Source organism: Nipponia nippon, unplaced genomic scaffold (genome assembly GCF_047370975.1).
Source record: "Nipponia nippon isolate SJK-2023a ecotype South Korea unplaced genomic scaffold, ASM4737097v1 scaffold_2, whole genome shotgun sequence".
Lineage (NCBI taxonomy): Eukaryota > Metazoa > Chordata > Aves > Pelecaniformes > Threskiornithidae > Nipponia > Nipponia nippon.
This window is the reverse complement of record NW_028262336.1, coordinates 38,768,247-38,783,465: the sequence shown is the minus strand read 5'-3', so window position 1 is coordinate 38,783,465 and position 15,219 is coordinate 38,768,247. Positions and strand designations below refer to the sequence as shown.

Below are 15,219 nucleotides of genomic sequence, written 5' to 3'. Positions count from 1 at the left end.
CGTGTTTTTTTAAGAGGATGGTATATGAACAGATTAAACTTTCATCATCAGACATGCAAATTAGACAGCCAAAACTGACTACTGACAATACCTTAAAATGAATTCATTTCGTTTCATTAACTTTTTAAACTATTACCTTTTGTAAAGCTGTGAAGTTCACACCCCAAGATAAAACCCTTGTTCCAACAGAAATCTTTGCAAAACAATAGAAGCTGATTTGTCAAAAAAAAAGCACTTTTACAACTGTTAAAAGGAGTGTTACTTTTGATGAAGGTCTGCAGAGCTTTGTGAGTTAGACTTCATCACAAGGCTGTCATGTAAATAAACTTTGTCACCCTAGCCATCAACAATTATCACATGATTGCAACACATAACAGCAATTCCACAATATAATGCCAAAATATTATGGCCTACACTTCAGTAGTGTAGGTTCCCAGTGAAGGTTCTGAATGTGATTTACAGAGACTTCGAAATATGATATTGAACTGTTTAAAATACAACAAAAATACTTACTCTGTTTAAAAAAAAATCCATTTCTTTTCTTAAATAACCACACAGTTCAAAATACCCCAAACGACCAACAACTAACAATAACTCGTATCTAAAGTCCCAATCAAATTGTTAGATTTGACAATTTTTGGAGCACGGAGCTATGCATCAATACTATGCCTTTCCAAGAAAGTTGGAAGGGAAGAAAGTCTGAGGTCAAGTCTACGCTCATGGTGTTTTACTAATAGCATTTATATCACCATCCCGATTTTGATAATGCAATCACGTCAAAACACGTGCAGAGCTGTCTGTCACTGAGAGCAAAATACACCTTAACAGAAAGAATTTTTATTAGCAAATGGCATCCTATATTGGTATATGCTTCCTTGTATCCTTGGTTTATACTTTTTAACTGCCTTTATAAGAGAGTAGTACTCCTGTGGGAATATGATGCCAAGCTGCAGTAATTCAATTTAAGCACATTCTCTTTTATCCATTCAAAATTCCAACAGGTCATGCTTAATGACATAATCTGCTGTTTCTTATACCAGTCTTTAAATTCTCAGGCATTGCTTTGTAAGTCAAGGAGCTTAATAGATGAGAGGAATTTTTTTACATTCTTTTACAACTGAGTGACAGCCTTTTATAGTTTCAGGCTTCCAACACTTAGCGGTGTCACAGAAAATAAGAAAACTGGGAAGCAGGTAATTCAGACAGTGAATGAAAACTAACAGGCACTACAGAGGAACCTAAGCAAATGCCTGTAGTGAAGCAACATTTCTGGGTCTGTACAGCAAATTGGGTTTTGAAACAGACATGATGCAATCTAAGCTGGCCAGGAAACATGACAGAATTTTGTATGCAAAAGGCTCTATCTTCATAATTGCAACCTGAGATTTCTCCAGTCATCACCACAGATGCACTGAAGTGAGAACTAATTCGACAGCAGATAAATAGGCAAGGATCATATTTCAAAACTTTGCAAACTCAGATTGCTCTTGTCTTTCTGCTTCCACTTTGCTGCTGCCATACAGAGATTGTGACCATCTGTCACCTGGAATGGCTGGCAGAAGACAGGTCCAGCAGAGTAAGACTACGACTCTGGGCAGCATAAGGGGAACAACAGGATATAAAGAAAGAGACTACTAGGACTGTTTTGGTGATGAAAACATACTTGCAACACCAGTCTCCACGTTCACCCTCACACAAGACTGGAGTATTTCCCCAAAGTACATATGCATTGGCTTATCACCAGCAGACGTTTCACCAACATTAATTCAGGGCTATTAGGGAAGCCACAAGATCCTTGTATCTTTAGGAACAGAGGATTTTGTGAGACACTTCAGGAAGAGAGTATCTCCTAACCAGTACATTTCTCATATGAGTAGTTGCTATCACAACTGTGATTCCTGGGAACCCCATCTGTCATGTGCTCCCCTGGTTCATGAAGCAGTACTAAAGGCATTCATTCAACAGCTGGGAAATGCCAGCTGAAATCCTCAACATGCTTCATGAGAATAGCAGGCAGCCAAGTATTCCTATCGCCTATGCTTAAAGGTATGTTCTACATATTCCCCCCTTCGCTTTCTAAATTATATTAGTGTGGGAGGAAAATAAAATGGGGAGACAATGTACAGACTTTGAGCATTTCTTACAAGATTCTATTGAGAAGCTATATCTGAAGAAAACTTCAAAGGTATTATTTTGGACAGAGTATCATATGCCAGGCACCATGATTTTTTTATTTATTTTTGCTATTTTGTGAATAAGCTATGTTAACAGATCACTTCAAATTCATACACAATTCAAATACATCTCATGAAAATGGGAATGACATCAGTTTTGTTAGGCAAGTCACAATATTCTCAAAATAAAAGTTTTATTGAGCAATAAGAACAGGCATGCTTAGGACTTTTAGCATCACACAAACAAAAACAGCACAGTAGGTTGCCTGCATACACATATCAAAGATCAACATAAATATGTACTAATCTTTCTCATTTTCCCCTTGCAGCCGATGTAAAAGACACTGTGCCATGTTCTGATAGCCTGCTGGTAGGCAGAAAGAATAGAAGGAATCTGGTGTCCAATGACCTGGAGAGATTCCAAGGTCTCTTCGATGTAAATTGTTGAACGCTTAATGCCTTACAAAACTCGAAATTATGAGCATACTATCTTGCTGTGGTTCCATATGCATCTCTTTTCACTCCTACTTTTACACTTGATAACTTCTTTCTTTCCTTCTACCCTCTTGCATTGTGGGCTTCAATTCTCTCCAGAGCTGCATTCAGAAAATGTGTCTTCCGTCATCACTGTTTTCCCCCATGTGAACAGGATCAGCCTCTTTGATCAAATGTGGGCAAGCTGCCTAGGATATTCTAATCAAGGCAAATAAACAAGTAAGACAACTGTTAACTTTAAGAGTTTTGTAGAGAAGAAAATTAATAGAAAGGTATTGGGAGGAGATTCTTAAAAATATGCGTAATGTCACTTATTTCACACCAGCTCCCAACAGGATGAATAAATTGCTTTCCAAAGCCTGCAATTATAAAAGATGCAGGGAGTGGACTGTCAGTATTCTTGGGCCAAAAAATATAGAAATGGGGCAAGAAACATTATTAAGTATATTACAAGTGATGCTGGAAGATATACTGCTCGTTACTGCATTAAAGAACTAAAGACGACAACTGCTTAAAAGAATTCCTGCTTGAACATTTTAATGAAGATTGTGCTAAAGGTAGAGAGCAAATGAATAAAGAAACACAAATTTCAATCGCAAACTCCAAAACTGGAGGAGGAAATGTTTCTCCGACTAGCTCAGCAAGCCAGCTCAAAGTCAACAAGTAACTATCACTGGTCCTTTCTATTCCAACATACAGCCACAGAATGTAAATAAAATTTTGACTCTAACTCCTAACTTAGAAAGCCAAAGAAAAGAGTGTTTTATATCTACTTTACACTTTTCTTCCTAAAAGTCACATGGGAATATTGATGCTGGATTAGATTAAAGAAGTATTTGAAAATTTCTGAATATTTTGTTTGAATGCTAAATATTAGTTCCTGCACATTTTCTTCATTTTCATTCAGTCAAGATTCAGTGCTAGATGTAGCTGTCTCTCCTGCCCAAAATCAGCTTTAAGGAATGTTTTGTATCAGTTTGGGTGATTGTTTTACTTATGATTGTTGAGACATGTTAGTGTAAAATTGATATATTTCTATCAGATTTGAATCTACCTCATATTCCCACTGTCCCCTACATACATAGGTCCCACTACCTCTTTCAGGGGGTGGAAAAAAAAGGAGGGGGGAATTTTGTGACCTGTAAACAAAGACTGAAAATAAAATGAAGCATGCATTAGCACACACCTGCTTGAGATACATTTCCTTCCTCAGTGATGTTTGTCTTTTATCTCTTCCAGGTCAGGTTCAGCTGGATTTCAAGAAGCTCCTGGTTTCCCGCAAGGTCTGTACCCTTCTCAGTAAACTCATTATCGGCATGCACTTCTGGAGCTTTTATTCCAGGTGTTACTGCAGTTCAATGTCATTCACCAAGGGCTGTAATTCCAGTGTATCATCCAACTCCATCTAACAGCAGAAATGTGCAGTGCACAGGGGCATGCACAGGTGTGAAGAACAAATGAGGGACAAAGATTTTTTGTTTCCCTTCTTCACTTTTTTGGTACAACTCTTGTGGTTTCTCTACCTTTGCTCATTGTTGATGAGTATTTTACCCTCACTTTTGCCTTTACTTTACAATGTCCCAAAAAACCTTTTGGTACCAAAGAAATCTTGTACTCATGCTTCTACAGTTCCTTCTCCTCAAAAGCTTTGCAAAAATAAAGATCTGATTATCTAGAAGCTTCCTCGGTGATGTATCCGCACACTACAACAGCAAAAGCCAGCTAGAGACATTTCTGAAACATTTCCTGTATATATTAAAATAACAGGGAGAAGGGGAGATAGAAGAGAAACAGTGCTGCATGCAAACTTATGCAAGTTGACTTCTTCAAAAGCTTTATCTAAGTGGCCACTATTACAGTGACAAGGGAATTAGGGGATTGTTGCTGATTAGGGTAACAGTGCTGGCACATGCACATGCTGGGGGAACTCAAGGAGGCAATTTAAATTGACTAGTCTAAACTGAGAATTATACTAGTGTTATTTCAAACTGGGTGTGGGCATATGAAAGGATATATAAAAAAAAAATTTCAAGAGGAAAATTTCACACTGCCCCAGGTTACATTCTGATTAATTTTATGCAACAGGCAATTTAATAAAACTGATTCAATCCAAGAAAAAGTGTCAAGTTTTGTTCAAAACACAAACTATCCATGGATAATTCATCTTCTATGAAGTTAGGCTTGAAAAATTCATCATATAATTTCACTTCAAGATGTTCTGCAGTCCTTGAAACCTATACTCTTCTTTTATCATGCCCTAAAAATCCAGCATCTTCAACTTTGCTTGGGGACATAGCAAGAAACCCTCAAGAAATTATTTAATGAGCAATGACCAATTGGGCATTGATGAGGAGCAAATACATTCCAATAAAAAAATCCTGAAAACATGCATCTAAATTTCATAACAACAAAGTCTTATTATCTATCAGCAGTTGATTATCAATACAATCAACACATGCTCATCAACAAAAGAGTAGTCCCATCCACATAAAATAAATTGAACAAGTTCTTCAATGAGTATTGCTTCCACCATTTCAAAGAAATGAAAATGAACATTAATACTGCTCCCTGTATTGCATGTGAGCTTCTCTGAATGCTTTTGCAATTTATTTCTGATTTTAGTAGGATTTTCTGAAGTTTTTTGAGTTGCTCTTTCAAGGGTCATTTTCAGTTGACAGTTAACAGTAGTTCAAATCTAAATTTCAGAGATAAAATTTTATCTATTGATTAAGGCAGACTCCTAGTGAACTTGTTGACTGTGTTCAACAGATACTGTTTACTTCCATGACAGAAACCTCTGTATTTAAGATTGTGTACTAAATACTGTCAGATTCACAGGAAACATTCAAGCTGAACAAACTCATGCTTACTTTAAATCCAGTGTGATACATTCAGTTATTATTGATTCACTCATGACAGTTCTTGGGCATGTCTTGTGAAAACCTTCAGTGACCTCACACTTAATTCAAAGGTATCTGATAGCCCCCACAGAAGAGTATCCTCTCTTCTCCACAACCCCATTTGATATATTACCTCAGGATTCAAATAAGAATCATAACTTTCCAAGCTGTCCAAATATATAACCTTTTACCACATACTCCATTTCCAATACTGACCTGTAACAATAGCGGTATGTTCATCTCCACATGATATATGTACAGGCTTATCATTTTTGAACCAGAACTTGCTAGGAATATCTTCTGCAAATTTGCTTCTTCCAAATGTGAAAACAGCACCTGATTCTAAAACACAAAAAGACAATGTAAATTTTAGCGAAAAAAAATTTTGCGTCATACATTTTGAGATAGTAATTTCCTATTAATTCAATCACACGTTTTAATTTCCCATTTTTTTGTTTTGTTTTGTTTTTTTTTTTTAAATGGCTGAAGCATTTTCTTCTGTTCTGTTTCACAAAGACGACTTCATTTTCAGGTTCACATTTTAGATTCTTCTTAGTCTCCATGAATTTCACAACACAATATTGTTGCTGGTATATTGTGCTCTGAGGATACTGTATTGGGTTTGTGTGGCAAGGTTTTGGTAGTGGGGGGCTACAGGGGTGGCTTCTGTGAGAAGCTGCTAGAAGCTTCCCTTATGTCCAATAGAGCCAATGCCAGCCAGCTCCAAGACAGACCCACCGCTGGCCAAGGCTGAGCCCATCAGTGATGGTGGTAGCCCCTCTGTGATAACATATTTAAGAAAGGGAAAAAAATGCAGTGCAACAGCAGCCAGGAGAGAGGAATGAGAATATGTGAGAGGAACAACTCTGCAGACACCAAAGTCAGTGAAGAAGGAGGGGGAGAAGGTGATCCAAGGCACCGGAGCAGAGATTCCCCTGCAGCCCCTGGAGAAGACTTTGGTGAGGCAGGCTGTCCCCCTGCAGCCCATGGAGGTTAACGGTGGAGCAGATATCCGTCTGCAGCCGCTGAAGGACCCCACGCCGGAGCAGGTGGATGCCCAAAGGAGGCTGTGACCCTGCGGGAAGCCTGCACTGGAGCAGGCTCCTGGCAGGTCCTGTGGACTTGTGGAGAGAGGAGCCCACACTGGAGCAGGTTTACTGGCACGACTTGTGACCCCACAGGGGACCCACACTGGAGCAGTGTGTTCCTGAAGGACTGCACCCCGTGGAGAGGACCCACGCTGGAGCAGTTTGTGAAGAACTGCAGCCCATGGGAAGAACTCACATTGGAGAAGTTCGTGGAGAACTGTCTCCTGCAGATGGGACCTCACACTGGAGCAGGGGAAGAGCATGAGGAGTCCTCCCCTGAGGAGGAAGCAGCAGCAGAGACAACGTGTGATGAACTGACCGCAACCCCCATTCCCTATCCCCCTGTGCCGCTCGGGGGCGGGGGAGGAGGTAGAGAAAATGAGGAGTGAAGTTGAGCCTGGGAAGAAGGGAGGAGTGGGGGGAAGGTGTTTTAAGATTCGGTTTTATTTCTCATTACGCTACTCTGACTTTTGATTGGCAGTATATTAAATTAATTTCCTCAAGTCAAGTCTGTTTTGCCCATGATGTTAATTGCTGAGTGATCTCCCTGTCCTTATCTCAACCCATGAACCCTTCGTCATATTTTTCTCTCCCCTGTCCAGTTGAGAAGGAGGAGTGATAGAGCAGCTTCATGGGCACCTGGCATCCAGCCAAGGTTAACTCACCACAGATAAAATAAATTATTTTAATGTACACTAAGGTACTTTATCACTACCCTCTAAGAAAAACTACTAGGGGTGTAAAAGAAAGAAAAAAGAATTCTGAATAACTGCCCCCAGAAAGTAAAATAAAAAGCTCATCCTGAAAGCAGGTCGAGACAAAGAGTTCTCACTTATGTTTATACTTGAATTCAAACAGGTTTTCCAAGTTGGATTAGAAAGACACACACACGCACTTTAAATAAGTGACAGGCCCCAAACTGACCACTCTTCCTCACCCATCTGAAAAGATACATGTGCTTTAAAAATGGCCCCCTAAAATCAAAACTCTTAGCCTTCAAAACATGGGTTGGCACAACTGTCTTTGATCATAAGACCATGGACTAAAAATCTCAAACAAAAACAGCCCCCAAAAAAATCCAGACAACTCTTCCACCCTTGTAATCTGCCTAGTTTTCTCAATTCTTCCTACTTTCCAAAGTATCAGCACTGTTGTTTTAAAACATAAAACATTAACTACTTGTTCACCTTTTGGTCAAGCATGTGGTTTAACACAGAAAATACTAATTCTACAGGAAAATAAATGACCTCACAAGTGAAATAATTTGTCAAAAGCCATGCAGACAATGTGGCAAAGCACAATTAGACCTCCTATTTTAAAATGTCAAAACTTGTGCTTTAAGCATAGAATCATTCTTTGGATGAGAAAACAAAGAAAAACCCAAACCTTTTCTTTGCAGACTTTCTGTTAACAGGTAAGCTGTGATAGCACAAATACACACGGTAACATTAGACTGCTTCTGTAAAATTATATGTAATTTGATAGTAACATTGTTTCATTGAAAATAAATACACTGAGATGTTTCATTCTCATCAATACTCTGCACCGCAGCTCCAAAACCCAAAGTTCTCTCTTACACTGTAAATTTGATATTGATTTTGAAATGACTGTTTAACGCACAAGTTTCCCATATTTGCAAGTGACATATTATTTTATGTACCGTGTTCAGCAGACACGTATAGAATTGTATGTACCACCTTTCTAGATGTGCTTCACCGTTTTATTAAAAACAAGCCTTTGTGCAGTCAAATTTAAAGCAAGGGTTGAGTTTTTCTCATTATATGTAGAAACACCTACAACCATAGACATCCTAAAAGGCATCTGAAAACATGATTTTGTTCTAAATCTCCAGCCAGCCAGCCACGCTGCATATTTGAGCATGCTTACAGTGATGTCTTTGGCACTCATGCCGAAGTGGAGCTCTCTGGTTCATTTGTTTTTCTTTCAGAAGTATTAACATGAAAAAATACACATCTATTCTTAATTCATGTATACAAAACCCAGACAATTTAATTCACAAGTGTCCTTCGTATCTCATTAATTTCACAACTGAAACCTAAGCTGCCAGTTTGGAAATCAGATCCTACCAATTCATAAAATTAAATCCCACAGAACATAAATGAGGTTTTTGCTGCCTGGGCACCGAGCAAATGTTTAAAAATTACCGTAGGTCAAATCACGGACCAAAACTCATTTACTAACTGAAAAAAAACTGTCTGCTTAACACTGCACCACGACGGTGACGACAGCAAAGTTGCCCCCGTCTAATCTCTGACGTCAGAGTCCGTATTTCTCCCCAGACGCCGGCAGGCATCGGTCCGAGCCGGCGGCCCGCAGCCCGGCGCCGCGCCGCGGGGCACCCGCACTCGCAGGCCGGAGGGAGCCGGAGGGAGCCGGGGCCGGCCAGGGGCCGCGGCCGGACGCCGGGGCCGGGAGGCGGCCGTTGGGCCGCCGGCGATGGCGCCCAGCGCCGCCGTGGTGGGGGGAGGCGGACAGGGACCGCCACAGGCGGACGAGGTCCCCCCCACCCGGAGCTCCGCCCCCTGTGAGGGACCGGCACCACTTACCGGGTACCGGCAGCTCGTCCTCCTCGGGGGGCTCGGCCATGGCAGCTGGCGGCGGGCGGCCGCCCCCGCGCCCCATGCAGCGCGGCGCCGGGCTGCCGGAAGTAAACAGAGGCCCTGCCACGGGCAACGGCCATAGAGAGCGGCGCGGCGCGGCGCCTCCCCGCCCGCCGAGCAGGCCAGCCGCCGGGAGCGGGTCCGGCCTGGGGGTGGCTGCCGCCGGCGGGGGTCGGCGCCCCCTGGCGGCCGGCGGTGGGGCTGGCGGCGGGGCGGGGCCATCCCCGGGTGCCGGCTGTTCCCGCCCCGCCACCTTGAAGCTCCCCTGGGCTGGTGGCGGTCTGTCCGTCCCTCCCCACGTACGGGCGGCATCAGGCGGCCGCGGCACGCCAGGCGAGGGCTCACGGGCGCTGAAAGGAGGGAAGAGTCACTTCCCTTGAGGGCCCCTCGCGAGTCTCATCTGCAGCAGAGCTTCTTTGCTTTCCTGACACCATCCCGATGTGCCTGGGCGTCGTTTCTGTGTCCCTCCCCTGCAGCCTGTCCCTGCCTCCGGCTCCCGAAGCAGCCGTCTCGCACCGGGGCTCTGCCTTGAGCCCCCTGCTTAGCCGAGCCAGGCTCCTGGTCCGAATGCTGGCTTTGCTGAGTGCTTGGAGGGGCTGCCCTGCCTCAGGCCGGTGAACAGAACGTAACTGAGAAGCTTTGTCCCCCCTGGGATCCTGCTGCCCTAAAAGACAAGCCTCCTCTGTTTGGTGGTCTCTGTGGTTCGCCAGCGTGTCCCTGTAAAGTCTTCTGATCGGGTGTATGAGATGACGTTCAATCTTCCACCCGGCCAGGGACACTGAGGTGATGGCAGCTGTGCAGACCCCACTGGAATAAGTCCGGGGGCTTGTAGCCTTTTAATCATATTTCATGTGCAGTCCCAAACTTCCCGTGGAGGTTTCCCCCCCAAAAAAAAATTTATGGTCATTTATGGATGTCCATTTTCTTCCTATTCCTGTGTGTTTCAGGTACGCCAGGTCATCCCTTGCCGAAAGAAAAAGGTCTTGCTTTCAGGATGATATACTGCAATAGAGGCTGCAGCTGGCAGCCTGGACAACCAATTTAAGCCTTGTTTTTAAGTTTAATCACTACAGTTGTTGGTGCATAAGATAAGGTATCCATATAAGTACATACAAAGAAGGGTGGCCACATTTTCAAAAGTGACCAGAAAGTCTTTGTGATTTTTGCTCCTACATGAGGCAGGGATTTAATCTCTTTAAATACCATTGTCCCTCTGATGACTTCTGCCCTAACTGCTTCTCCTAAGTCTGGATCAAGGCGATATCCAGCAAAAGCTGTTCAAAATAAAGCTGAGCAAACATTGTTCCACAAAGTGATGCCTGAGATTGTAGCTACCAGATACTGTGGATGCTAAGAACATAAAAGGGTTATGAAGCGATTAGACAGATTCATGGGAAGAAGGTGTCAGCAACAGCGTTTTGGTTTTTATGACTGTGAGATCCTATCTGAAGACCAACATCTGGTTGGGAGAGATGGGAGCCACCTCACTAAACGGGACAAATGTATCTCTGCCAGAAGGATGGCTGACCTGGTAAGGAGTTCTTTGAACAAGGAATGATGGGAGAAGGAAAGAGTTACCAGCAGCACCTGCAAGTGGCCGGATGCTGAGCTCCTGGAAGTCATCGTTGTCCACCACAGAGTGCAGGATGAATCGGAAGGGCTTACAGAGTGGGTGTTTGGCTTTGGTTTTGGACAACTGCTTCATGCAGATGAAGAAGAAGTTGTGTTGACAGGGGTCCAGTTCTGCCACAGTGTCCCAGGCGTCCAAGCGGACATGTACCACTGGAAGATGCAGCTGTGGGCATGGCGGGGTGCAGCAGGTTGGAGAGAGCTGCAGGGGAGGAGCTGCTCCCCCTCTGAAGTGCCCCAGCTGCTGAAGCCCCAGTCTGCAAAAGAGAGGCACCAAGGCCATGTCCTTCCTTGGGCCAGGAGGCCAGGGAGCAGATGAAAGGACATTGACCTCCCAAGGTGTTTTTCTCAGGTTGAAAGGAAGCAGCATGGGCACTATTGCTGCACCACCCCACAGCCACTTCTGCATAAATGCTTTTCTTTCCCTCCCTTACCCTGACTGCTTCTTCCCCTCAAGAAAGGAGGTGTCAAGGGTCAGTCTCCTGCCAGCTCAGCGAGGAGAGAGGCCTTGTGTTCATATTAGATGACTATATCAATATCATTCCTTTATCCTAATCTATTTTTCTCTTACACTACATTATTCTCTCTTTACCAGTGTGTCTCAAACCATGTACTACTATTGCTTCATTTTCAATACCAACCCCTGGAATATAAAAATATGCCAAACCAATTCAATCCTGATTTCAACATTGAAGCATTTTATGGTGTTGAGACGAGTGAGTCAGTTTTTCACGTGGTCGCACATTGAGCCCTGGCAGCCTGGGGGCAGCTAGCAGGAATGGGGGGTGGCTCCAAGGCTCCGCGCTGAGAGATGCTGCTGTCACCCCAAATGTAAGAGAAATGTGTTGCACCAACAGCAATGCCGACACCGGTCCGACTCTCCCACCGCCTGGCGCTGCTGCTCGCTCACAGGAGCTTACGCAGGAAATGGTCCACGTGGGAACTGGGGTTGGGCAATCCCTGTCCAGGGGCAACCTGAAAAAGGGGCACTGGCGCTGTCCCCTCCCTGCAGGGCTGCAGGACGAGACTGGGGACCTTGGCATCTCAACCACCTTTCCTTTCCCAGACGCCTTTTCTCCTGGGTACCACTAGTGGCACACGTTCAGTCCCCAGGGGCTGGGCTTGAAGGCCATGGGAGTCATTTCCCAGAGAAGGGCAACCAAGAGGGAAACTGTGGCCTGGCTTTCTTCTCTATGTGCAGTTCTTCTGGCTCTCTCATTCCCATTAATTCCCATTGGGTTTTGCTTCTCCCTGACATTTCCCCTGGCAATTGCTATGTTTTCCAAATATCTCAGGGTTGGCTTGGCATGAGGGGTCCTGAACAAATCCTACCAAGAGCTTTCACGCTGCCTTTCATGGCAGTCTCTCTTTCTGGGGAAGTCAAACATTTTTTTTTAATGTGTTTTAATTATATCGTCCTCACATTGCAATTTCAACATATCACCATCTCTGATAGATATGCCATCACCTTGATTTACACAAATACGCTTCTCCTTATACAGAGGAGGAAATGAGAAAGTAATGGCCGTATTTCAAAACTGCCTACAGTGCAGGTGGCATAAAATCTTATCTGACAATTATATTTGAAGGTAGAAATTTAAATGAAATCGCTTTAGTATTTAGCAATTGACCAACATCAGATTATACAGCAAGCAGTTTAACGTAAAGAGGTATGCAGGCAGCAATATTTAAGTTTCTCGGCATCACTGAGGGCTGTTTATCGCTACCACAGCACAATTGAAAACTTGGTCCAAAAAAACCCCAGCAATATACAAATTTTTTAATGTAGCCCTTCTCCATTCTTGTCAGGGCCCTAAGGGCACAAATAAGCCTTAATGGTGCCCCCCAGCCCAGCACCTGTGGGCCCAGAACCCTCATTTCGGCTCAGCGTGGGTCTGTCAGTCCCTGCCCAGGCCATGCTGGGGCCAGGGAGTCCCCAAGGTCGCGGTCCCATCCCTAAGGGAGCCATCCCGATCGTGCTGCCCCTATCCCTTTTTGCTGCTAGCACATGCTCCTGTACAAATATTTAACAAACACCAAATTGCTACGAGAACGGTCAATGGTCAATGGTCAATGGTATTGACACAGGTATGATATGATGGGTGTACACAGAAGAGCCCAAACTGGGAGTGGTGCAATGGGCCCTGTGAGAAATCTCTATCTGTAGAGTTTGGCCAAGGAAAGGCTTCAGTGTCAGCCCCCGCCAGGCCCAGCCCTGGCTGGGGCAAGCAAAGCGAAGACTTTGGTTCTTGGTTTTCCCTCCTTGGCACAGCAGCACAGCTCGCTCTCTGCTTCACACACCTCCGTTTCTGCTAACTTTATTTGCTGGACTGAGAGAAGTCTAATGTGAACAGAAGATGCTGTTTAACATGAGGAACGTCTTCAGTACTGCAAAACTAACATGGACCAGCAAGCAGCTGCTGCGACATTTGTGGTAAGCTTATCCTTTAGTTTTGTCTGGCATTCAGTGCCATTTAGTCAGAAACCTGGAGACAAAAGCAGTTGAATCCTGTGAAGGAGCGCTTCAGAGAAAGGCACTTTTTTCACATTTTTAGTGCCCTTTTGCCTCCTGAGGCAGCAAGCTCAGCGTCTTCGGGAGACTGGAGGATTTTCCCTTTTACTGTTTGAGCAATGCTGTTAATTCTTTCTGTGGGATTTATCAGCAAAGTCAAGAAGGAATGTTTCTTCTTGAGATCAGTGTACATTGCAGGTACTGTAATCGATAAATAACTATGTGAATAAAGTACAGGAAATTCTTATGCATTTAGACAATTATCACGGCCAGTACTGGGGGGGAAATTCTCTCCTTGAAGCTGCAAGGTAAATCTCCGCTTCGGTATTTGTTTGTCTCTATATACACTGGAGGCGTGCAGGAAAAGCATGATGAGATACGACATTCAAAGTTAACCAAGTAGACCTGGCTCTGTGACCTGGCTTTGGGTTCTTTCTTCAGCCGCATGGACATGCCGGTCCCACGTGCCTTCAGAAAAGCACCTGTATTATGACAGTGTTTCAGTAAGCTGCTTCTCATGCTTGTCACATCTCCAGAATCAAGTTAAAATTAAAGACTTGAAACTTAATTCCACATCTTCCTGTGTTTTCATGTCAGTGTCAATAAGAATAGCATTAACAGTATTACGTAACAAATGGTTAGTGCTAGAAAACAATATATGAGAATTTCACATTCACAGGAATCCTAATATGCAATAAGTAATTTTTATTTATTATTTCTACATTACATCAGATGAAAAACAAATGTTTTCCAAGTTCTGTGATTTATTTGCTACAGTTTTAAAGTGGTCCTGAAGCCTGGGTAATAATTTTTTTAATGGATTTTGGATTTTCACTGCTGGCAATGGGTGGGAACTTTCGCTGGTTAGCAGAGATGATAGAAAAGCAAGTTTAGAAAACAACTGCAGTGAAGCTGTTTTTCCAATAAAGTCATCCAATTTGTTAAGCTCCCCACATAATGTTGTTTGTTATTTTTAGGGGTTTGTTAACATTATATCATAACATTGGCATAAGCTATCACCACCGTCTATGAGCATTACAAGTTAAGCATACTGTGGCTGATACTGCAGGATAACCTAATATCTATCAGTCTGTGCTAATAGTCCAAAGTAATTGCTATCCCTGCTCAGAAAGGAATAAGCCAACTGCTTGACCTTGCAGTTCTGCCTGTTACATTTTAACTTTGGTATGTTGTCTCATGCTCCTTCTCTGGAATTTATTTGTCCGCTTCTGCCTCTCTTTCAGAGGATGTAGACAACCGGGAAGGGAGCACATTTCTTGAAGGTCATAGCAATAAAACAGAATCATCATGGGAACATAAAAGTCAGGAGCAGTCCTCTAGTCCAACTTTCTGCTTGTAGCCTGACAACAGCATATGAGGTCAACTATGTCTTTGCTTAGCCACGTCTTGAAAATCTCCAATGATGGTAATTCCAAATCCTCTCTGGGTAACCAATTTTAGTGCTTCACTATCTACCAGTGCAGAAATTAGTGGTGGATATTTCTCAGTCCACTTCTCAATAGTGCCAAGTGGTAAAACAAGACCCATGAACAGAAGTTCCTGCTTGGCAGGTTGAGATTAGACAATCTCTAACTCCCTGGAAGGAATTGTAGCAATCAGAAACTCAAGGAGCAGCATCAAAGCTGCTCTGGAAGCAATGCAGCAAAGGAGAGTAGAGTGACCAAGCAGCAAACAATTGCATAGGTTTTAAAACAGGAAATTTTTTTTTTTGTTCCCCCAAACTGGATAGAGTAGCAAATTCCTATTCTGAAAAATAATAACAATAAAAAAGTCACAGTT

At 43.4% G+C, this 15,219-nt stretch overlaps 2 protein-coding genes across 2 annotated transcripts in view; one reads left to right on the top strand and one right to left on the bottom strand.

The window, feature by feature from the left end:
• The window catches only part of RPGR (retinitis pigmentosa GTPase regulator), a 41,850-nt gene extending 32,432 nt beyond the window's left edge, over positions 1 to 9,418 (bottom strand). Inside the window, exons 1-2 of the mRNA XM_087758940.1 lie at positions 9,225 to 9,418; positions 5,786 to 5,911 (exon numbers count right to left, since the gene is read on the bottom strand). Of these exons, the coding sequence (XP_087615066.1) occupies positions 5,786 to 5,911; positions 9,225 to 9,300 (202 nt within the window). The 5' untranslated portion in view covers positions 9,301 to 9,418. The remainder of the gene's footprint in view (positions 1 to 5,785; positions 5,912 to 9,224) is intronic.
• A 3,846-nt stretch (positions 9,419 to 13,264) lies between these two features.
• Positions 13,265 to 15,219, top strand: part of OTC (ornithine transcarbamylase) — a 31,374-nt gene continuing 29,419 nt past the window's right edge. Inside the window, exon 1 of the mRNA XM_009473453.2 lies at positions 13,265 to 13,341. Coding sequence (XP_009471728.1) covers positions 13,265 to 13,341 — 77 coding nt within the window. The remainder of the gene's footprint in view (positions 13,342 to 15,219) is intronic.